This window comes from Lepus europaeus, chromosome 19, assembly GCF_033115175.1.
Source record: "Lepus europaeus isolate LE1 chromosome 19, mLepTim1.pri, whole genome shotgun sequence".
NCBI lineage: Eukaryota > Metazoa > Chordata > Mammalia > Lagomorpha > Leporidae > Lepus > Lepus europaeus.
Genome location: NC_084845.1, coordinates 7,065,332 through 7,088,266, shown reverse-complemented (window position 1 = coordinate 7,088,266; position 22,935 = coordinate 7,065,332). Strand labels below are relative to the sequence as shown.

At 62.6% G+C, this 22,935-nt stretch overlaps 3 protein-coding genes across 3 annotated transcripts in view; 2 read left to right on the top strand and 1 right to left on the bottom strand.

Moving 5' to 3' along the window:
* Positions 1–15,009, top strand: part of SULT2B1 (sulfotransferase family 2B member 1) — a 32,565-nt gene extending 17,556 nt beyond the window's left edge. The window contains exons 2-7 of the mRNA XM_062177519.1: positions 620–762; positions 7,703–7,911; positions 10,442–10,568; positions 11,111–11,205; positions 13,884–14,064; positions 14,827–15,009. Coding sequence (XP_062033503.1) covers positions 620–762; positions 7,703–7,911; positions 10,442–10,568; positions 11,111–11,205; positions 13,884–14,064; positions 14,827–14,993 — 922 coding nt within the window. The 3' untranslated portion in view covers positions 14,994–15,009. The remainder of the gene's footprint in view (positions 1–619; positions 763–7,702; positions 7,912–10,441; positions 10,569–11,110; positions 11,206–13,883; positions 14,065–14,826) is intronic.
* A 553-nt stretch (positions 15,010–15,562) lies between these two features.
* On the bottom strand, positions 15,563–22,196 carry FAM83E (family with sequence similarity 83 member E). Its single transcript, XM_062175804.1, has 5 exons — positions 21,723–22,196; positions 20,558–20,725; positions 20,193–20,317; positions 16,708–17,155; positions 15,563–15,817 (listed from the first exon to the last, which is right to left on the bottom strand). The coding sequence occupies exons 1-5, from the start codon at positions 22,194–22,196 to the stop codon at positions 15,563–15,565; spliced, it is 1,470 nt and encodes a 489-aa protein (XP_062031788.1).
* SPACA4 (sperm acrosome associated 4) lies at positions 18,135–18,521 on the top strand. Its single transcript, XM_062176647.1, has one exon. The coding sequence runs from the start codon at positions 18,135–18,137 to the stop codon at positions 18,519–18,521; it is 387 nt and encodes a 128-aa protein (XP_062032631.1).
* Positions 22,197–22,935: the final 739 nt, after the last annotated feature.

Sequence of the window (22,935 nt, the reverse complement as noted above, 5' to 3'; positions counted from 1 at the left end):
GTGGGCGGCACCTGATTAAAAGAAATTATTTATTTGAAACACAGAGTTACAGAGAGAGAGGGAGACAGAGAGAGAGAGGTCTTCCATCGGGTGCTTCCCTCCCCAGTTGGCTGCAGTGGCTGGGACTGGACCAGGCCAAAAGCAGGAGCCAGGAGCTTCTTCTGGTTCTCCCACATGGGTGCAGGGGCCCAAGCACTTGACCTATCCTTTGCTGATTGCCCAGTGCATTAGCAGGGGGCTGGATGGGAAGTAGAGAAGCCGGGACTCAAACCAGCACCCAGAGGGGACGCCGGCATTGCAGGCGGCGGCTTTGCCAGCTATGCCACAGCACCGGCCCCGAGCACCTGACTTCAGCCCTGATTTCCTTGCTTACAAAATGGGATTTCACGTCTCCCTCTGGGGCTGAGGTCAGGCGTGCTCTCAGCCCCACCGGCTGTGTGCCCCTCTGTGCCTCACTGCATCCATAGAGCAGAGGCTGCAGTAGTTCGCTTCTGCAGGGTCGTGGTGGGGGTGCAGGGAGCCTACCCCACAGAGAGAGCCTGTCCCTGCCAGGGTGCAGGTGGACAGGCCCTGAGCCCAGTGCCTTCCCTCCTCACTGCCTCCCCCTCCCCTCCCACAGCCAGAAGCTGCAAGGTGAATACTTCAGGTACAAGGGCATCCCCTTCCCCAGCGGCCTGTACTCACCTGAGAGCATCAGCTTGGCGGAGAACAGCCCTGACGTGAGGGACGACGACATTTTCATCATCACCTACCCCAAGTCAGGTACCTGCCAGCTGAGGGGGCGGGGGTCTCCCACGTGGGTGGTCTCACCCCGCTGCCTCCCAGGTGTGCGTCAGCTGGGACTGTAACCCAGGCTCTCTGGTGTGGGGTATGAGCATCCCAAGTGGCTATTTGATTTTTGGTTAATTAAAGATTTATTTATTTATCTGAAAGTGCAGGGGCTGGCGCTGTGGCATAGCAGGTGAAGCTGCTACCTGCAGTGCCAGCATCACATATGGGCGCCGGTTTGAGTCCCAGCTGCTCCACTTCCAATCCAGCTCTCTGCTATGGCCTGGGAAAGCAGTAGAAGATGGCCCAAATCCTTGGGCCCCTGCACCCGTGTTGGGAGATCCGGAAGAAGCTCCTGGCTCCTGGCTTCAGATCAGCACAGCTTTGGCTGTTGCAGCCAATTGGGGAGTAAACCAGAGGATGGGAGACCTCTCTCTTTCTCTCTCTCTCTCTCTCTCTCTCTCTGCCTCTCCTTCTCTCTCTGTGTAACTCAAATAAATAAATAAATCTTTTTTTTTTTTTTTGACAGGCAGAGTGGATAGTGAGAGAGAGAGAGACAGAGAGGAAGGTCTTCCTTTTTTTTGCCGTTGGTTCACCCTCCAATGGCCGCTGCACGGCACCGGCCATAAATAAATCTTAAAAAAAAAAAAAAAGTAAAGAAAAAATGCAAAGTGGCAGAGAGAGAAAGGGAGAGACACAGAGAGTTATCTTCCATCTGCTAGTTACCTCCTCACATGCCTACAGCTCCGGCCAAAGACAGGAGCCAGGATCTCCATCCAGGTCTCCCACCTGGGTGTCAGGGGCCCAAGCACTTGGGCCAGCATCCGCTGCCTCCCAGGTGAATCAGCAAGAAGCTGGGTGGGGGAGCGGGGCACCCAGGACTCAAACAGGCACTCTGATACAGAATTGGGGCCAAATGCTGGCCCCAAGGGTTTGTGTTTTTTTTTTTTTTTTTTTTTTTTTTTTTTTTTTTACAGGCAGAGTGGACAGTGAGAGAGAGACAGAGAGAAAGGTCTTCCTTTTGCCGTTGGTTCACCCTCCAGTGGCCGCCGTGGTAGGCGCGCTGCGGCCAGCGCACCGCGCTGATCCGAAGCCAGGAGCCAGCTGCTTCTCCTGGTCTCCCATGCGGGTGCAGGGCCCAAGCACTTGGGCCATCCTCCACTGCCTTCCCGGGCCATAGCAGAGAGCTGGCCTGGAAGAGGGGCAACCGGGACAGAATCCGGCGCCCCGACCAGGACTAGAACCCGGTGTGCCGGCGCTGCAAGGCGGAGGATTAGCCTAGTGAGCTGCGGCCCCAAGGCTTTTTTAGAAGATATCTCAGTAGGTGCGCACTGACATTGCATCGTGCCTCTAATGTACATTTGCTTCATGGCTTGGGACTTTGAGCACGTCTTCAGCCATCAGCCAGCAACTCTTTGGAAAAGCATCTTCAAATGTCGCTTTTCTTCTTAACTGGCTTTTTTGTTTTCTTATCCTTGAACACTGAGAGTGCTTTACATCATCTGTGTACAGACCTTTTCAGATGATCTGATGTGTGAGGGAGAGACAGAGCGAGAACAGAGGTCCAGCGGCTGTTTCAGCACCCGAGTGCCCGTGACAGCCAGGATGTCTGAAGCCAGGAGCCCAGAGTTCACCCCAGGTCGCCCCCAGGGCGGGCAGGACCCAACCACTTGAGCTGTCACTGCTGTCTCCCAGGGTCCGCATTAACAGGAAGCTGGAGTCAGGAGCTGGAGCTGGGAGTGGAACCCAGGCCTCCCACGTGGGACACGGGCGCCTGCCCCAGAGCGTGTCTGTTCTTTTATAGGTGATGAACTGATGTCACGTCTAAGAATTTTTTGCAAATTCATGGTCATAAAGGTGTCCTCTGTTTTACTGTGTTTTTTTTTAATTTTATTTTTTTCAGTTTTCCTTTTTTTTTTCTGTAAGTTTTGTGGTTTTGGATTTTGTATTTAATCTGTGACCCATTTTGAGTAATTTTTATGTATGGTACTAGGTATAGGCTAAAGCTCTTATGTATTTGCATACAGATGCCCGATTATTATAGTTTATTTTACACGTTTTCAAATGTATTAATTTGACCTCCACTTGGGACACCTGGACTTCGTATCAGAGCACGGATTCGAGTCCCGGATACTCTGCCTCTGAGCCAGCTTTTTACTAATGCCTCTTGGGAAGCAGTGCCTGATGGCTCAAATGCTTGGGCCCCTGTCACCCATGTGGGAGACCAGGATGGAGTTCCTGGCTCTTGGCTTAAGCCTGGCCCAGCCGTGGCTGTTGTGGGCATTTGAGGAGTGAGCCAGTGGATGCGAGATTCTCTCTCTTTCTCTCTCTCTTTCCTTCTCTCTCCCTCTCCCTCTGTCACTCTTTCAAGTAGATAAAAATGATAAATATACACACTTAAAATAAAACATGGGGCCCTTGTCATAGTGTAGTGGGTTGGGCCAAAGCCTGCAATGCTGGCATCCCATATGATGCAGGTTTGAAGCCCAGCTGCTCCACTTCTGATCCAGCTCCCTGCTAATGACCTGGGAAAGCAGTGGAAGATGGCCCAAGTGCTTGGGCCCCTGCACCCACGTGGGAGACCTGGATGGAGTTCCTGGCTCCTGGCTTTGGCCTGGCCCAGCTTCAGCTATTGTGGCCATTTGGGGAGTGAACCAGAAGATGGAACATCTCTCTCTCCTCTCTCTCTCTCTCTCTCTAACTCTGCCTTACAAATAAGTGAATCTTTAAAAATAAAATGTATTGCTGTCTCTCTCAAAAACGAACGCAGTCAAATTTCAGAATTCAAGAAGTTTAAAAGGTTCACGTAAGCAGGGTTTCCCTCCACGTCACCCGCCATCTCTGTGCATCCCTGGAGGATTCCGGGGGTGCAAGCAGCATCCTACAGAAATGTTTCAGCCTCCCTCCCCGAGAGTTAACACCTGGGGCCCAGCGCTCTGCCTCTGGGTTCTCTTAGTGTCTGTGTCTTCTCTCCCCTGGTGCTTTGACAACATCCCATCTTGTTGTTTTTTTTTTTTTTAAGATTTTATTTATTTATTTGAAAGAGTGACACAGAGAGAGGAGAGAGGAGAGAGAGAGAGAGAGAGAGAGAAAGAGAGAAAGAGAGAGACTGAGGTCTTGCATCCGCTGGTTCACTCCCCAATTGGCTGCAACGGCCAGAGATGCGCCGATCCAAAGCCAGGAGCCAGGAGCTTCTTCCGGGTCTCCCACGTGGGTGCAGGGGCTCAAGGACTTGGGCCATCTTCTACTGCTTTCCCAGGCCACAGCAGAGAGCTGGATCGGAAGTGGAGCAGCTGAGACTAGAACTGGGCCCACATGGATGCCAGCACTGCAGGCGGTGGCTTTCCCTGCTACGCCACAGCACCGGCCCCTGGTTAACCTCTTAATCTGAGACGTGTAGACTCAGCCTTCTGATGTGGTGTGTGTATGGGGGGGGGGGGGGTGGCTGTGATTCTTGGGGGTACAGATATAGGCGTGGCTGCTTTGTGACTCCCAGGCTGTCAAGGCAGGAAGTCTGTGGTGAAACTTACTCGGGCCTCAGTTAAAATCTTTGCAGCCTCCTTTCCTCGCTCTGTCGCTGTGACAACAGCACCTACCTCTGTCTCTCGCGAGAAGCTGCTCTCCGCCCCCGTGAGGGTCTGGGGCAGGTGGGCCCCGCTCAGCTCCAGCAGTCACACGGGAGCGCCAGGGCCTCTCCCGCAGGCTGGGGTATCAACACCACCTCCAGGATCTCCTTTGAAAGAGGGGACCTGGAAGGGCTGCTCTCGCCCGCTCGCCTCTCATAGGCCAGAGCTCGGCCACGTGAGCTCACCCCGGCGCAAAGGCTTCTGGGGGTTGTAGTCATGACTGGATGCCCTGTGCCTGGGGACCCCTTCCAGGAGAGGGGAGGGTAGAGGGGGCCGGCGCTGAGCTCAGTCAGGTCCATGCAGGAGGCGAAAACCACACAGTGATTTGGACAGGAAAAGCTAATAGAAAGCCTCATTTACACCCACTGAGATGGTTATCACTTAGAAAGTAACAGGTATTGGCCAGCGTGTAGGGACATTGGAATTCAGGCGTGCCGTTGGCACAGCTGCTGTGGAGAGCAGCATGGTACATCCTCAGAAACTTAGGTGCAGAATTACCCCAGAGCCCAGCAACCGCACCGCCGGCTGTGTCGCCCAAACAGCTGAAAACGGCATGGGACAGAGACTCGTTCACAGGCACAGGGCTTGCAGTAGCCAAAAGGTGGAACCATGGGGTCTGTGGGTTAAGCTGCTGCCTGTGACGCCGGCATCCCATATGGGCACCTGTTCCAGACTCAGATGATCCACTTCCAATCCAGCTCTCTGCTTATGGCCTGGGAAAGCCACGGAGAATGGCCCAAGTGCTTGAGTCCCTGCACCCACATGGGAGACCTGGAAGAAGCTCCTGACTCCTGGCTTCGGCCTGCCCAGCCCTGGTGGGTGCAGCCATTTAGGGAGTGAACCAGTGGATGGAAGCTGTGTGTGTGTGTGAGAGAGAGAGAGAGAAAGAGACAGACAGAGAGAATGAGCTTTAAAAAAAAAAAGATTTATTTACTTACTTGAAAGTCAGAGTTAGAGAGAGAAGGAGAAGCAGAGAGAGAGAGAGAGAGAGAGAGAGAGAGAAAGAGAGAGGTCTTCCGTCTATGGTTCACTCTCCAATTGGTTGCAATGGGCGGAGCTATGCCGATCTGAAGCCAGGAGCCAGGAGCTTCTTCCGGGTCTCCCACGCAGGTTCAGAGGCCTAAGGACTTGGACCATCTTCTACTTCTTTCCTGGGCCATAGCAGAGAGCTGGATTGGAAGTAGAGCAGCCAGGATTTGAACCAGCTCCCACATGGGATGCCAGCACTGTAGGCAGCGGCTTTACCCGCTACACCACAGCGCCAGCCCCGAGAATGAGCTTTCATCCACTGGTTCACTCCCCAAACAGCCAGGGCTGGGCCAGGCTGAAGCCAGGAGCGTGGAGCTCCATCCAGGTCTCCTACATCGGTGACGGGCCCAAGCACTTGGGCCATCTTCTGCTGCTTTCCCAGGTGCATTAGCAGGGAGCTGGATCGGAAGTGGAGCAGTCAGAGGTGCCCATATGGGATGCCGGAGTCACAAGTGGCTGCTTAGCCCGCTGCGCCACACCGGCCCTGAGGAATTCCATTTGTCTGAGGCACATTCCCGGGAGAGGGAGAGCGGTGTTTGCTGGGGCTGGAGGGAGGGGGGCGTGGGGAGCTCCGATTTAAGGGGCACAGAGGCACAGTGTGGGAACGTGGAAGTGCTTTGGAGATGCATAGGGTGATGGTAACCCAACAACACAAGCGGACCTGAGGCCATGGGATACCCCACGCTGAACAGTGGCTGAAACTTTATCAGGGGTAAAGAGAACGCCCAAGCACGTGGGAGTCGCTGACAAGGGGACATCACTTCTGCGGGCCGGGAGCCAAAAGCCCCCCACCCACCTCTCCATCCCCCCAGGCCCCATGGAACAGTTTTGGAAGACAGACTTCCTGGTATTTGGGATCCCCACTCCGGATTGGGACCGCCCTGGGACATCCACTCTGGTGCCCCCGGCCTCCGAAACTCCCTGGGGAGTGGAGCGGGGAAGGGGCGCAGGCATCCCTCCGCGGCCCCTGCAGGACTGGCCTTGGTTCAAGGCAGCTCCGCGGCAGGATGCGGCAGAACCGGGAGCGAAGCCTTGACCTCCTTCGGTGTCCTCCGGCGCCCTCTGCTGCCAGAGATTAGCACTGAGCCCGGTGACTCGGGAAATGTTTACAGAGCTTTCAGGGTCCGGCTCCAGTATCCGAGCGGACCTGGAACCAGGAGGCCATTAGTTGATAAGTGGCACGGGGTGGTTGCTAGAATCCAACCCAGTGCAATACTGTTGAGAGGCTGTTAGCATTTTAGCATTTCTCATCCGACCCGTCTCGGTCTCCTGGAAACCGAGTAATGCCCAGGTCCCTTCCTGGTGGCTGTGCCCCGAGTGCAGGGGTTGCCTCCAATGGGAGGCAGAGAATGGCAGAGCTTCCCCCATGTGGGAGGGAGGCCTGCCTGTTCTCGATTGCTTGGTTTTTTTTTTTTTTTTTTTTTTTAGATTTATTTATTCAAGAGACAGACAGGGCGGGGGGCCAGAGAGAGAGGTCTTCCATCCACTGGTTCCTCAGATGGCTACAATGGCCAGAGCTGGGCTGATCTGAAGCCAGGAGCCAGGAGTTTCTTCTAGTCTCCCTCGCAGGTGCAGGGGCCATCTTCCACTGCTTTCCCAGGCCTCCAGCAGGGAGCTGGATCAGAACCGGCGCCCACATGGGATGTCGGTGCTGCAGGTGCAGGCCCAACCTACAACGCCACAGCAATGGCCCCCGCTCTCTTCTTAAGCCTCAGGATTTCAGTGGTGGAATCCCACAGTCTATGTCTCATTCCTGTACACTCCCGTGGGTGCAGTCAGAGGAGGGGGAAACAAGGGGAACCCGTGCAGCTCCAGCCACCTTGATGCTTCCTGCTGTGGCTCTGCCAGTTCCTGGAGCCCCGAGTCACCGCACCCAGGGAGGGAGCGAGAGCCGCGTGGGGCACGGTTGGGGGCCAGACCTAGAGAACCCTGCACGTTGTGTCCACGTCCACTTCCAATGCCCACGACGGCCAAGGCTCAGGCAGGAGTGTCTGGAACTCCATCTGGTCTCTCACGTGGGTGCAGGGGCCCAAGCACTCAGGCCATCTTTGGCTGCTTTTCCAGGCGCATCTGCAGGGAGCTGGATTGGAAGTGGCTTAACCCACTGTGTCACAGCACCGCTTCCCACTCTGCAGCCTCGTGTCCCGCACGGGCTGGGCAGAATCTGCCCGACAGGGGGCAGAGGGCTCAACAACAGATGCATCATTAACAGGCTGGTGCTGCCCCGCCCCCGCCCCCAGCCCGCCCCGCTGACCTGCCGCTCTCCGCTCTCCCGGCAGGCACCTCCTGGATGATCGAGATCGTGAGCCTGATCCTGAAAGACGGGGACCCCTCCTGGATCCGCTCCGTGCCCATCTGGGAGCGGGCGCCCTGGTGTGAGACCATCGTGAGCGCCTTCAGCCTCCTGGACCAGCCCAGCCCCCGCCTCAGGAGCTCCCACCTCCCCAGGCAGCTCTTCACCAAGGCCTTCTTCAACTCCAAGGCCAAGGTGCAGGAAGCGGGATGGGAGAGGGGGAGGGGGGGTGATTGATCCCTGTTTACCATGCACCTGCTTTGTGTGTGGCCTGGCACGCACACACACACACGGGCACACAGGAGGGCACAGAGAGAGAGAGAGAGAGAGAGAGAGAGAGAGAGAGAGAGAGAGAGGTCTTCCATCTGCTGGTTCACTCCCCAAATGGCTGCTGGGCTGATCCAAAGCCAGGAGCCAGGAGCCTCTTCTAGGTCTCCCATGTAGGTGCAGGGGCCCAAGGACCTGGGCCATCTTCCACTGCTTTCCCAGGCCACAGCAGAGAGCTGGATCGGAAGTGGAGCATCCGGGACTCCAGTTGGCACCCATATGGGATGCTGGCCCTGCAGGCAGCAGCTTTACCCGCTATGCCACAGTGCCAGCCCTGGGGGCCCAGATTCTAAAGGGGAACAGGCAGGGAAGAGATGGGATATAAAAGGGAAATATTGGCTGTGTCCCCTGGGAGAAGGCTGGTGACAGAGTGGGGGGGCTGCAGTTGTAAGTAGGGGGGTCACCGTTGGCCCTGTTGAGAAGGTGCCATCTGTGTAAAGGCCTGGGGGGTGAGGAGGGAGGGTGATGGCAGCGGGGTCACTGGGGAGGGCCTTTCAGAGTGGGGGGGGCGAGCAGGCGAAAAGGCCCTGGGGTGGCTGTGGGGTCTGAAGAGCAGCCAGGAGGCCTGTGTGGCCAGAGCCAGGTGAGCAAGGGCAAGGGGAGTGGAGATGCTGTCCGTGGAGACCCGAGCTGTCACTGTGAGTGATGTGGAGCTGGGGGATCTGGGTTCTGGGTGGAGCAGGGAGGTCTCACCAGTGCCCTCTGGAGGCCAGGCGGGGAATGGCGTGGTGCCCGCCTATCACCTCTGCACACCCTCGCCTCGGCCCACAGGCCAGCGCAGCAGCCATGCTAGGGCAATAGCATCATGGGAAACTGGCGAGACAGTCGGGTTCCTGTCCTGGGGTCGTGACGATTTAGAGAGGGGACAAACGGTGGGAATAGAAGAAGCGAAGTTTTGTTTAAAGTAACAAAAGGAGAAGCTCCAAACAGCACGATCAGAGGGGCTGGGTGGGGGGAGGCATGCCCCGGGGCTCTCAGGCCAGGGGTATTAGCTTGTCCTTGCCAGTAGTTCCTGGGAGGCCGGAGCAATCGAATTTCTAGCTCGGTTTTATAGAGGCCTAGGTCCTGGCATCGAAGCCTGGATCTTGCCATCCTTGACAAGCACTTGTTCCAAGGGCTTCCGACCCGCTGTTGGGTGCGCGCTGGGGAGGGGCTGCAGGAGGGAGGCAGCCCGGCTGGCTTCTGGTCCCCGGCTCCCTCGGCAGTGGCTCCGCGGTGGTGGCATTGAGGGCCGATGGCCCGACGCCGCGGGGAGATCCACACCAGCATCGCGTCCCAGACTGTCAGCCCGCGGCTGGCGCAGCCACTGTCGCTTCTGCCGGGAATGAACGCCGAGGGGCGGGGCGGGCTCGCCGAGGGCTGAGCGCTGGCAGAACAGGGCCTGGGACACGGGGACTGCCCCCTGGGAGCTGCCCCGAGGTCACCTCAGGCAAGGAGCACGGCTGTGCGCAGCCAGGGTTGAGTTCAGCGAGAGAGAAGGGACGGGAAGGGGCGCTCCGTGTGTACGGGGGCTGTGGCCGCCGCGCCCGGCGCGGGTCACACGGGCAGCTCCTGGACGCACACCGGAGTCCAGGCGGTTTTACTGGGGGGGGGTCGGACCTGAAGGCTGGGCTGCTCACCCAGAAGTGGCCCCAGGCCCCAGGCCCCCGGCCATCAAGGGCACCCGACTAGGCCAGAAATGCCCGTACTTAGCACCCGGGGGCAAGCGCTGCCTTTGTCGGGCAGCGTTGAGTCTGCGACTGCGCAGGCGCCAGGGACAGAGGTCCCGGGGCACACCTGCCGAGCGCTGACGCCCAAAGCCGTCACGGTCCACGTCTGGGACTCTGGCTACTAAGTTATCTCCTGAGGCCCTGCACCTGGGTTCTGGGCGTCCCACCCGGCCCTGCAGGGGCACCCACCCCTGGGAGTGCAGACCCGGGCCCGGCAGGCGAGGTGGTGCAGGCGCGGGTCGTGTGCTCCCAGCCTCGGGTGTCACTGGCAGCTTCGGGGGAGGGGGCAGTTGCCAGGGAGGAGGCCCGGCTGGGGGTGCTGAGGGCAGGGGTTGGGGACGCCGTGGCTGCGGGATCTGAAGATGGCGAAGAGCTCCAAGCCTGGAGATCAGGGCCTGGGACCCCATCCTGGGAGAGCCACGGCAGAACCAGCTTCTCTATCTTGGTCGGCGCCTGGCGCCCTGATGTCCTCCACCCTGCATCCATCCCATGCCTCATTTTCTCTGTTGACAGAAGCCCAGCCGTGGGCCCACCTGCCCCAGGAAGCCCCTCCTCCTGGGATGCGGCCCTCGGGGGGGGGGGGCAGGGCTGAGTCCTGCCTGCCTTGGGGTCAGGAGGGAGGGAGTTCAAGGACAGGCAGCCTCGGGGGACTGACGCCTCCGCCCCTCTGCCCACCACCCCCAACGCAGGTGATCTACCTGGGCCGGAACCCCCGCGACGTGGTGGTGTCCCTCTACCACTACTCCAAGATCGCCGGGCAGCTGAAGGACCCGGGCAAACCCGACCAGTTTCTGCAGGACTTCCTCAAAGGCGAAGGTGAGGTCAAGGACACGGGGGGGGGAGGGGTATGTGCAGCTCAAGCCCTGGGGGAGGGGGTCATGGAGGGGTTCAGGCTCCAGATGGCCAAGGACAGAGACCAAGACCAAGGGCTGGAAAGATGATGAGACACAGAGACGGGGCGAGACAGAGCGAGCCGGACGGACATGGGCAGAGGCAGAAATCAGTGTAGAGGAGAGGGTGGAGGCAGGGTGCAGATGCTGAGCCAGCAGCACCCCCGCACCCCGGTCCTTCCTCTGCTCGTCAGAGACCCTGACCTTGAGGTTGGAGGGGAACCTGTGTGTGTGTGTGTGTGTTTGTCGGTGGGGGTCAGACTGCTCATGAACCGACAGACATATGGACAAGGACCACCTGGATGGGGAGCCCAGGGAGGAGCCAGCTGGGAGGGACCCTGAACTTGGCAGAGCCGTGAGGGGCTTGGGAAGGGCGTCCGGCTCTGAGGAGCAGCCCTGGGGGGCTGAGGGGGGCCGGTTAGAGCCCACCAGCCCCCGGCCCTCACCCCACCTGCCCTCCGCCCGCAGTGCAGTTCGGCTCCTGGTTCGACCACATTAAGGGCTGGATTCGGATGCAGGGCCAAGAGAACTTCCTGTTCATCACCTACGAGGAGATGCAACAGGTGCGTGCCCGCCTCCTCCTCCTCCTCCTCCTCCTCCTCCTCCTCCTCCTCCTCCTCGCCACCGCCCCATCATCCCCGCCCCTTCCACACACAGACACACAGACACACAGATACACAGACAGACACACACACACACAGATACACAGACACACACACACAGAGACACCCACAGACACACACACACAGACACAGATACACAGACACACACAGAGACACACACACAGATACACACACAGACACACACACAGACACACAGATACACAGACACACACAGAGACACACACAGACACAGAGAGACACACACATACATAGAAACACACAGAGATACACACACACACACCCGCCGTTCCTGCGGGTCCCAGGCCTGCTCTGCCTCCCGCTGCGCCAGGCACCGGGGTTACAGCCGGAACACAGTCCCTGAGGCCGGGCGTGGGACAGGCGCCAGGGACAAACGCGGCGTGCAGAGCGTCAGCTGCCGCGAAGCACAGAGGAGAAGCCCCCGCAGGGAAGGGAGACAGCGGGTGTGGCTCTGATTTTTTTTTAAGACTTACTTGAAAGAGTGGCAGAGACAAATCTCCCATCCACTGCCCACAACCCCTGGGGCCGGGCCAGGCTGAAGCCAGGAGCCAGGAGCCTCATCCCGGCCTCCCACATGGCTGCAGGGGCCATGCACTTGGGCCACCCTCCTCCGCTGCTTTCCCAGGCACATGAGCAGGGAGCGGGATTGGAAGTGGAGCAGGTGGGACTCGAACCAGACACTTCCACATGGGATGCAGCCAGCCCAACGCAGCTTAACCCACTACATCACAATGCTCACCCTGACCTGATTAGGGTGACATTCGGTGTATGGCCTGTCTCTCCCTTTCTGTCTCTGCCTAGCACAGAAAGAAATCTTAAAAAACAAAAAACAAAAAACCAGGGTGGTGGTCTGGCCAGGCCTCCGAGGGACACTTGATCTGATGGCAATGAGACAGTAGCTGTGGCGCTGTCTGAGGCAGAGCATCTTGGGCAGTAGCAACAGCCAGTGCAAAGGCCCTGGGGTGTCTTTTCCTTGCTGTGTCCCCAGAGCCCCATGAGGAAAGGGGGTGGGCGATGGGGCCATCATGAAGACTTGGGATCCTCTTGCGGTAGGTGGCAGCCATCAGTGGGCTTAGAGCCGTGGAGGAGCCAGTGGACTCAGGTAGGAGTGTGGCAGGTGGGAACAGAGCTTCAGCGAGGGTGTGACCGGCAGGAGGAAACAGGCTTTGGACTCAGACGGGGGTGCTAGAAGGACCCCATCTGCCAGCGCAGGGGCCAGCACAGAGGGACGAGAGCCTCCTTCTAGCCGGGGCCGTCGGGAAGGCTCCCTGGAAGAAGGGGCCACTCAGGACGACTTGGGCTTCCCCCGGCCGCAAGCAGGATGCCTGGCGTCTGGCCGTGATCTGTCCCCACCAGGTGCCCCTGCCTGTGCGTGCCGTGTGTCACTCTGTTCCCTTCCTGTTGGGCGGGACCCTTTGTAGTGTCGAGTCTGGACTCAGGTCGGGAAAGCACTTATGTCCCTTAAACCTCCAGGGCCGGGTCTCCCCCTCCAAGCAGGTGGGAAACACCCCAGCTGACGGCGGCAGGGCCCTGGGGACGGCGGCCCGGTGAGGTCCCCCAGGGGTCAGAGGCACAGACAGACTGCTCCCCCACCGGCCTGCCTCACCACACCCGCGGGGTGCGAGCGCCGGCCACCCAGATCTCAGCCTGGGAGGAACGGGGCCCCCAGTGCAGACCCTGCCCTGCCCTGCGTTTATTGGTCTCCAGACCCTGGTACCTTTCTTAGGATGGAAAGATCCGGAAAGAAAAACTGACCTGGTGCTCCCCCCCCCCCCCCCGTTCCAGCAAGCTCTGCTCTCCAAAATCCAGAACTGGGCCACAGCCCGGCGGCTTCTGGGCTGCCCAGGGTGGCGGCGCCGCCCACGCCCGCGAGTTTCTGGGCCACTCTGGTTCCAGAGTGTGGAGGGGTGTGGGGTTACGAAACCAGGTGCGACCTGGAAAACCACGGCCGTGGTGCCCACCCTGCTGGGCCCTGGGTGTGGCCGAGAGGGCAGCCGGGGAGAGGCAGAGCCCGTGGGCTTCCTATCTGGCTGTGTGGCCTTGGGCTTGTGTCTTCCGCTCTCTGAGCCCCAGCGGACCAACTGGGGAAACCGACACTTCGATGGCAGGATCTGAACCAGCGTCTCTGCATGGGCGTGGCCTGGCGCTCAGTCCACAGTGACCTGTTTGGGCGGCATCAGTGGCACAGGGCATCTCTGGCAGCCCTGGCCAAGGCCTGGACATGACGTGCAGGGGGTGGTGAGATGAGGTGGACAGGATGGGGAGCCCTGGGGGGGGGGCCTCTGACACCAGGCACAGCTGTCCCTCAAAGCCACAGAGGAGCTGGACAAGGAGGGAGATGGAGGCAGGGGTGAGGGCCTGGGAGGGGGAGGGCGAGGCAGAGGAGGAGCCATGGCAGGAGGGCCAGCTGTGGGGGACAAGGAGCGGGGAGCCAGGCACAGCCTGGGCCACGCCTGCCTCCAGCCTGGAGCAGCCTGATTCCCGACCCCGCTGCCCCCGCTGCCCCCAGCCGCTCCCAGACGGCGGGAACTCGGGCAGCTGTGGCTCCGCCCCTCTGCTCCGCTCTGTGGTGCAGGGACTGACCCTTGCCCCACCCCCAGGACCTCGAGCGCTCGGTGAGGCGCGTCTGCGAGTTCCTGGGCCGGCCGCTGGGCGAGGAGGCGCTGGCCTCCGTGCTGGCACACTCGGCCTTCGGCGCCATGAAGGCCAACACCATGTCCAACTACACGCTGCTGCCCGCCAGCCTGCTGGACCACAGCCAGGGGGCCTTCCTGCGGAAAGGTGCGGGGCTGGGGGCCCGGGGCAGGGCGGGGGTGCATGTGCGGGGTGGGGGGGGTCCCAAGCCTAGCTCAGCCTCCCAGGGTCCGAAGGGCCCCAGTGGGAGGGGCGGCTCCTGCACACCTGCACTGCCCACCGGAGGCCTCGCCTGCCAGTCTCTGGGCCTGACTCTTGTCCCCCCGCCTTGAGGACCCCAGGACCACCCCCCACGTGTCAGGACCCTGGACTCTCACAGCCTCACCTAAGGCCACCTGTTGATGGCGTCAATTAGCATGGGGGGGTCATTACCCAGCCCACCCCGCGGTGTCACGTGATCCGTGGCACAGCCCCTCACTGGTTCAGACTCCTGTGTTTGAGTGGCATCACCAGGGCCTCCAGGCAGGGGTGGGGTCCTGGCTGCGGGCACTTCTTGCGGGGTGGGGGGAGGTGCCGGGCACCCAGGAACATTGGGGCAGGGAGGCAGGAGAGGGAGGGACAAGTCCAGGAGGTGACACAGGAGTTTGTGCAACGTTCGTAGGAGCTTCAGGGTAAGGGACATTTTGGGCAGAGGTCAGGGGGCAAAGGAGGCGTGGCAAGAGATCTGCTGGAGGGGGCAGTGGGGCGGGGCAGCCGGGGAGGGAGCAGGTGAGACAGGGGTCCCGGGGCCTGGCCAGGTGAGCCCGAGGTCAGCCAGCACAGGAGACCTGGGGGCGCATGGGACTGGGGCGCCCGACAACAGGTGGTGGTGCCCGGCGGGGCGGCCTCTCACCCGGTCCCGTCCTGCAGGTGTCTGCGGGGACTGGAAGAACCACTTCACCGTGGCGCAGAGCGAAGCTTTCGACCGCGTCTACCGCAGGCAGATGCGGGGGCTGCCGGCCTTCGCCTGGGACGAGGCCCCTGAGGCGCCTGAGGACCCCAGCCCCGACCCCGCCTCTGAGCACCCCACCCCGTGACCCGCACAATAAACCACGTCGCTCCCCTAGCTCGTGGATGCGCTTCGGGCAGGCAGGGCCTCGGGAGGAGAGGGCCCCCACTTCGCCATCGGTTTTCTGCGGGGTCTGAGATTCGGGCGCCCCCTGGGGGCGAAGGTGCGGCCAGGAGCCCCGGCGGGACCTGACTTCTGGGTCCCAGGAGGAGGGGCTGGGGCAGGCTGTGGAAATGCAGGGCTTGGCGTGAACCCCTTTAATCCTGAGCAGAGGCGAAGGGGAGCCCCAGCCGGCCGCTCCCCCGTGCACACACCCCAGGGCCAGCCCAGCCCCAGCTGGAGGCCCCTGTCCCCCCGCCCCCCTGCCCTCCCTCCAGGGCTCTGAGCACAGTGGGGGTGGGAAGCCTTGGGGGGCAGCCCCACCCCCACACAGTTCGAGCGGTGGCCACAGTCTCTCTCCAGGACCCCCACGCCAGTCCCAGGGCCCCCTTCTCCAGGCTGCGACAGGCAGGTCCAGAACCGAAGACCAAGTGATCGAGCTGGGGACAAAGTCGGACACTGGGCCATGGCGCACAGCTGCATCTGGTGCGAGGCCCCTCAGGGCCACCCCCCACGTCCTGTCCGAGAGGCCCAGTCTGGCTGCCGCACACCCCTGGGTTCCAGCAGCCTGGGCGCGGCCTCCTCCCCAAACCTCCTCTGCGGTGGGGACAGGTAGCGGAGGCGGCGGCCAGGGAGCAGGGGCAGGGGGCCGCCCCAGGGCTGGGACCAGGCCAGCGGGCGGACATCAGCCTCACCCCGCTGCCGCATCAGGGCCCTGGCCGGGGTGTCCTTGGAGCCCCAGGACTTCTTGGTCTGTGGAGGGAAGGACACAGAGGTGAGAAGCAGGCTGGTGGGGGCCCGGAGCTGGGGAGGGGAGACAGGGGAGAAGGCCCCCGGGGGCCCCAGACCCACAGAGGGGCCGGCAGCTCCCCAGCTGGGTGGGACCCGCAGCAGCTGGCAGCTGTCTGGGGGAGCAAATATTTGCCAAGGGAGGCGATGCTGGGCGAGGGTGGCCAGGGCGGGCGCAGTGAGGACCTCGCCCTGCCCACCCCCCAGCCCCTCTGCTTGCCCAGGGGTGATTCCTGGGAGGCACCCCTCTCACTCTCCCCTCTGTCCTGGGCCAGCCCCTGCCTCCCCCACGAGGCTCCCCGAGGTTGGAGCAGATGCTGTGGGACCCCATTGGCTGTGGGGTGGGGGTGGGAGACCCTGGAGCTCCCCCCTGCCCCGGCCTCCTCCCCAGCACTCGGATCTGCCAGATGGAGCGCTGGGAGACAGCCAGGGCTGAATTCCAGTCCTTCCATGGGGCCTCAGTTACCCCATCTGTAAAATGGGCGGGTGGGGCGCTTAGAAACTCCCCCGTGAGGCTGGCCAGAAGGGATCGTGTTCCGGCCTTGGACAAGGGCAAGATAAAAATAAGCGCCATGATGACTACATCTTTAAAAATGAACAAATTCCGTTTTGGGGTCACTGCTGCTATCACGGCCAACCCCTCCCAGGCAACCCCAGGTGAGCGTCCTCGCTCAGCCCACTTCCTGGATGGGAACACTTGAGGGTCAGAGAGGCCGGGCCTGGCACCGGGGGCTGGGGGGTCTCTGACCTGTGCCAGCCAGCGCCCGCCTGCCCAGCACACAGTAGGGGCGCAGGAAGTGAGTGGCCCCGTGCTTTCTCCCTCCGCCCTGGAACACAGTGCCTGCCCCTCTCACCTCGTTGTCGCCGTCGCTGGACCCCGACAGCTGGGACAGCCGGCTCAGGTCCCACAGCGAGCGGCTGGGCCGGGTCGGGGGGCCGCTGGCCGCTCGCGCCCGCTGCACGCTCCTCAGGATGTCGCTGAGCGCGGGCCCTGGAGGCGGCGCGGGGGCCTCCGTCCTGTCCCCCGCGAAGACGCGGCAGGCGGCCAGGCGGCGGGCCAGCGGGCCCTCGGGCGGCGGCGGTGACGCGGGGGCCATGGAGCGCCGGTGCGCCACCCGGTGCGGGCTGCGGGCCGCCGGCAGGACCCCCAGGTCACTAGCCAAGGAGCCCGGGCTGGGCGCGGGCGGGAGCGGCCGGGAGGTGGCGTACAGCGTCCGGAACTCATGGCTGAAGGCGTCGGCGATCTCTCCGGTCAGCAGGGTCACCAGGCCGCGGTGCAGGCGGGCGTCGCTCCAGGTGAAGCTAGGGCGGAGTCGGGGGGACGTTTGAACCCCGGGTTCTGCCCCCTCCCACGCTGAGACGTGCCTCAGTACCCCACCCCGCCTCCAGGGACTGATCTGAGATTCAGCCGCCTCCTAGAACCACCACATGGGTTAAGCACTTGCTGTGTGCCAGGTTCTGGCTGTCCCCCCCCCCAGCCCATCTGTGACAAGGAACCAAAACCCCGGCGGGTTCGAACAGGAGGACGTGGGCCCAGCTCCGTGCCCGCGCCCTGGCCGGCACCAGCACCGGGAGCCTCGCGGCGCCCCCGTCCTCTCTCAGCCTCTTGGGAATGAAACAATGAGGCTCAGAGGCCTCTGTTCCCCTCCCCAGGACTCCGTTTTCCCACGGGCAGGGTGGCAGGGCCGGGGTGGGGGGGCAGCAGGTGAGGGCTCAAGTGCTTGGGCCCCGCCCCCCACAGGGGAGGCCGGGATGGAGCTCAGGCTCCTGGGTTCAGCCTGGGCCAGTTCTGACTGTTGGCGCCGTTTGAGGCGCGAGCCAGCAGATGGAAGATGCTCTCTCTCTGTCACTCTCGCCTTCAAATAAACCAATGGCAATGAAAGAAAACAGAGCCAACCACGGCGGGCACAGCTCCCAATGGGCCACCTTGGCGAGGGCTGCCGGGAGGCCTGGCCTTGGTGGGAAGGCACGTGGCGCCCCTCCCCCCACCTGTGACCTCACCCCCCCCCCCCCAGCAGCCGGCGGGAACCCTGGGGAGTCTGTGAGGTCACCACATTCTGCCTCACATGGACTCCGGACAGGCAGTGGCCGCTGGCCTGTGTCTGCCCACGAGGCCTCACAGGGCCTGAACAGGACACGGAGCTCGGGGTGGGGGTGGCGGCTGAGGCCAGAGCGGCGGGCAGAAGGCGAGCGGCGAGCCGGGCGGTCACCGCGTCAGCCCCTCGCAGAGGTCCGGCAAGCCCCGGCCTGGCTCGGGCACCGTCCTTGCCGCCAGGCCACCATGGTCCCCGGCCGGCTGCTGCCGCTGCTGCTGCCGCTGCTGCTGGCCGTGGCTCGGCCCCCAGGCGCGGAGGGCGCCAAGGACTGCGTCTTCTGTGAGCTCACCGACGCCTCCTACTGCCCCGGCACCCACATGCGCTGCGGCGAGGACGAGGACTGCTTCGTGGGCCACGGCGTGGCCCAGGGCGCCAGCCCCATCATCAACAAGGGCTGCGTGCACTCCACCAGCTGCGGCCGCGAGGAGCCCGTCAGCTACATGGGCGTCACCTACACCCTCACCAGCACCTGCTGCTACGGCCACATGTGCAACCACGCCCCCGGCCCCACGACAGCGGGGGCCGCCGCCAGCCTGGCGCTCGGCTGGTCGCTGCTCCGGCATTTGCTATGACCCAGGCGGAGGGCAGGGCCCGGGCGCGTCTCCCGGCTGTGCCGCTCCCCGCGCCCCCTGCCTCCACCCCCTGCCCCCATTAAATGGCCCTCACACCCTGGACAACCCCTCGTGGCCCTGGCTGGCTTCGTCCATTCTGGGGCTGTCCACCAGGGGCCGGAGCTGGGGTTCGCCGGCTGCCGTTGCTGTATTTCATCGCTTCTAAGACGTGCGGCTTTGCACGAGGCTCAGAGTCAATGAGGTATGGTTAAAAAACAAAATTGGTGGCCGGCACCGTGGCTTAACAGGCTAATCCTCCGCCTTGCAGCGCTGGCACACCGGGTTCTAGTCCCGGTTAGGGCACCGGATTCTATCCTGGTTGCCCCTCTTCCAGACCAGCTCTCTGCTATGGCCCGGGAAGGCAGTGGAGGATGGCCCAAGTGCTTGGGCCCTGCACCCCATGGGAGACCAGGAGAGGCACCTGGCTCCTGGCTTCGGATCAGCGCAATGAGCCGGCCACAGCGGCCATTGGAGGGTGAACCAACGGCAAAAAGGAAGACCTTTCTCTCTGTCTCTCTCTCTCTCACTATCCACTCTGCCTGTCAAAAAAAAAAAAAAAAAAAAATTGGGAACTAGAGGAGCATAGAGGAGCACTGATGTTGGAGAGCCTGGTTGTGCTGTGCGCCTGGCGCTGGCACAGCCAGGAAGCGAGAGCCCCCTCGGAGCTGGCTCGGCCGCCGGGCTTCTAGCTTTGGGGAGATGCGTTTGCTAGGGCTGCACCCCAGGCCCAAGGAGGAAACGGGTTCAAGTCCCCCAGGTGACTCTGGCTCAGGCTCAAGGCTGCAAACCCCAGGGGCAAGTGGCAGGGGCTGCGTAATTTGCATTTGGAGAGGGAGAGGGAAAGGGAGCAGCCATCCGCCGGTTCACTCCCCAGCACCTGCACCGGCCCCCCTGGGACCACAGCGGGAGTGGAGAACGCCATCCGGGTCTCCCACGTGGAGAGGCAGGGACCCCACTCGCTTGAGTCATCGCCACCGCCTCCCCCAGCCGCTCAACACAGGCTAGATGCCTGTCCCTAGAGGCCTCTCTGGCTGTCCTAATTGTAGGGGGTGGCGGCGACAAGGATGCTACGATGTGTGCCGGGTGGAGGCCGGGCTGTGGCTCAGCCTCCCTGTGCACGGGCCAAGGAAGGGTCATCCAGGCCGGGACGTGAGTGGCACCTCTGCGGGGCCTCCCCGTGTCACCCTGCTGCCAGTCCCTGGCAGAGCTGGGGTGCGAGCCCACTGGGCCCAGCATGAGACGGCACTGCTGTTTCCCGGTGGGGAAACTGAGGCAGGAGTGTCGGCTAAGAAGTGGCTAAGCCGGGATTCAGGGCCCCAGAGAACGGAGAGGAGAGAGGTGAGCCCATCCCTGGGGGGCTCAGAGAAGGGCAGTTACCCCACCTACCCCCGCCACAAAACATGGGCCGATTTTCAGTGGGGAAACACAGGGTCAGGGAAAGAGAGAGAGGGAGAGAGGGAGGGAGGGAGGGAGAGGTGAACCCAAGGCCGCCCAACAGGCCAGCAGCAGCGTCCAGCTCTGAGCCCCTGAGCCCCAAAACTCCTCTCTGGGGAAGGGTGGTTTGGACCCATTTTACAGATGAGGAGAGAGAGGCCCAGAGCCCGGGGACGTGGTGATGGGGAAGGGACGCACCTGTAGGATCCAGAGAGGACCCTGTGTCCATCCAGCAACACGAACTTCTCCCGCACGCAGCCGCACACCTGCCGTTGCCAGCGGCTCTGGAAACTGCAGCCCCGAACGGCACGCACGTCCAGGTTCTGGCGGGGAGGACACGCCGTTGCCCAAGCCCTGCCGGTCTGGTTCTCCCTGGAAGGGTCCGGCTGTCCCGGTTTCCCCAGAGCCGCAGGGGTCCCAACGCCATGGCCCAGGACCCACTTCCCCCGGGGCCATGGATGGGCATCCGATTAAAGGGGGCCCCTCGGGAGGACCCCATGGGAGGGGCTGTTCCCGCTGCCCCCCGTGTCAGAGGAAGGGGGACTCCTGGGCCCCGTCCGTACCTCCGTGCCCCAGGGGTTCACCCCCAGCTTCTGGGCCAGCTCCAGGAAGGCAGGCAGCTGCTGGCGGTCAAGGAGCAGGTAGACGGGGACCCAGCGGCGCGTGGCGGCGTCCACCAGGTCCAGGAGCAGGTCCGGGTCTGTGAAGACGTCCATGACCACGGCCACCAGCTGGGGGTGGGGAGGCAGGATGTGCTGGTACAGAAGGCACAGAGGACTTGGGGGCATCTGGTGGGAGGGGGCCGCCCTCTGACCTGTGTCTGAGGCGAGGTGCTGGGGGGGTTGGGGGTTTGGGGCTTAACTCCCGGGGGAGACACCTCTCCTCCCTGCCTGGACACAGCCCCCCCCAGCTGCGGTCTCCCATGTCCACGGCGGCCCTGCTCTGGCTGACCTGCGAGGCCCCCCACCTGTGCTCTGGGGCTCCCGGGTGCAGAGGAAGGGGGTGGTGACGATGCCTGAGCTACCAGCCGCGGAGCTGGGTTCCAGTGTCCACCCGGCCACCCTGTGTGTCGGATTCCTGCTCCACTGGGCTCTTGGGGGACTGTGCATAGTCACCATGGGAAGCACTAGGCCCCCAACACTGTCAAATGGACAGGCAGGGCTGGCCTTGGGGTGCAGCGAGCTAAGCCGCGGCTTGCAACCTGGGCATCCCGTTCAGTGCCGGCTGCTGCTCCACTTCCCATCCAGTTCCCTGCTAACGCGCCTGGGAAGGCAGCAGAAGGCGGCCCAGTGCTCCCCCTGCCGCCCAGGAGGGAGTTCCCGGCTCCTGGCTTCCACTTGGCCCAGTCGTGGCTGCTGTGGGCACTTGGGGAAGAAACCAGTGGATGGAAGAGCTCTGTCTCTCACTCTGCCTTTCAAATAAATAAAGTCAACTGGGGGCCACAGGTGGGCAGGAATGGAGACACCGGCCTGGGGATATGGTGTGTGTGTGTGGGGGGAGTCGCGACTGAGACTGTGGGGCCACAAATGGTCCTGGGGACTTGAATGTCTAGGGGTACCCAGGTCTCAGGGAGGGGTAGAGACCCCAGATCTGGTGGGGTGGGGAGGTGGAGACAAGGTCTGGGGTATGGACTCCGGAGTCCCCGTCTTGACTGGGTCCCAGTTCTGGGGCTGACATGCGAGGCTGTCCCGGTGTGGGGTGTGGCTTCCAGGCCCCCAGGGCACCCACCTTGTGTGCAGCCTGGATTTCCCGGCGCACCAGCTCCTTGAGCGACGGCTGGCCGTCGCCGGGCGGTTGGGTGTACAGCTGCGCCCGGGTGATGCCCTTCCAGGCCGCGTCCTCCGGCCAGCCCAGCCGCAGCGGGGGCACGGGCTCCTCAGACTGCCCGGGCCAGTAGGTCAGGGTGCCCGCGTCCCCATCGGAGGCGGCGGCTCCTCCCGCCGGCCCGCTGGGCTCTGGCTCGGCTCCTGCGCAGTCCTGGGCGGCCTCTGCCAAGCCCTGGATCTCGTCCCCGCTCAGGAAGGGCCGGAGCCCCTCGCGCTGCACACAGGCCTGGAACGCCTCCGCCCCGCCGCCCAGCAGGGCTTCCAGCGCCAGCCGCTGGCCCTCGGAGTACAGGAAGCCCGGGCTGGCCTCGGTCAGGGGCAGCGCCTCAGCCCCCGACTCCACGCCTTCCAGGGCCGCCAGCTGCGAGGCCGCCATCCGGGCTGCTCAGGTGAGGAGTGTGGGAGGCTGGGGCCCGAGGTTCGGCTGTCTTGGGGAGGGGGCGCTGAGCATCAGGGTCTCCAGACAGGAAGGTGCTAGGCGTCCAGACGGCTCCCGTGGCTGCCCCGGGGTTCACTGCCCCGACAATCAGAGCACCCGGAGAACGGCCCACCCAGTGCCTGGTTGCTTCGGGTCAACACCATCCCTCTGACCTCTCCACACTGACACACCATCCCACTGTGGGACCCATCAGCTGGCCACTCGATGCCACCACGGGCCCTTCAGCTGTCCCGAACTTGGCCAGGCTGACCACCCGCCTGCCTCTGGCCGAGGCCCTGGCTAACTGCCCAAGCACACCCGGGCAGCAGGCCGTCTGTCTCCAGCCACTACATGGGCTTCCTACTTGACCCTGGCCAACAGTACGTCCCTGCGGCTGACCCCCTGGACGTCTCTTACTGGTAGCTGCGTGTATATAGCCCCTTGGGGGTGCACCCCCTAGCCGGCCAGCCTGTTTCTCCCGCCCCAGCCGCTAGCTCACCAGCCCCCAGTGGCCGGTCTGCCGGTTCACGGCCCAGTGCACCTGCGCCCCACCCTGGAGCAGCGCATTCCAAGCTCGGCCTCACCCCGCCCCAGCCAGGGACTAGGACTAGCACTGAACCCAGGACCTTGCTCCCTGGACCCGCACCGACCCCTGCGCTGAGGTGAGGAAGCACATGCTGAGGGGGCTCCAGTCCTA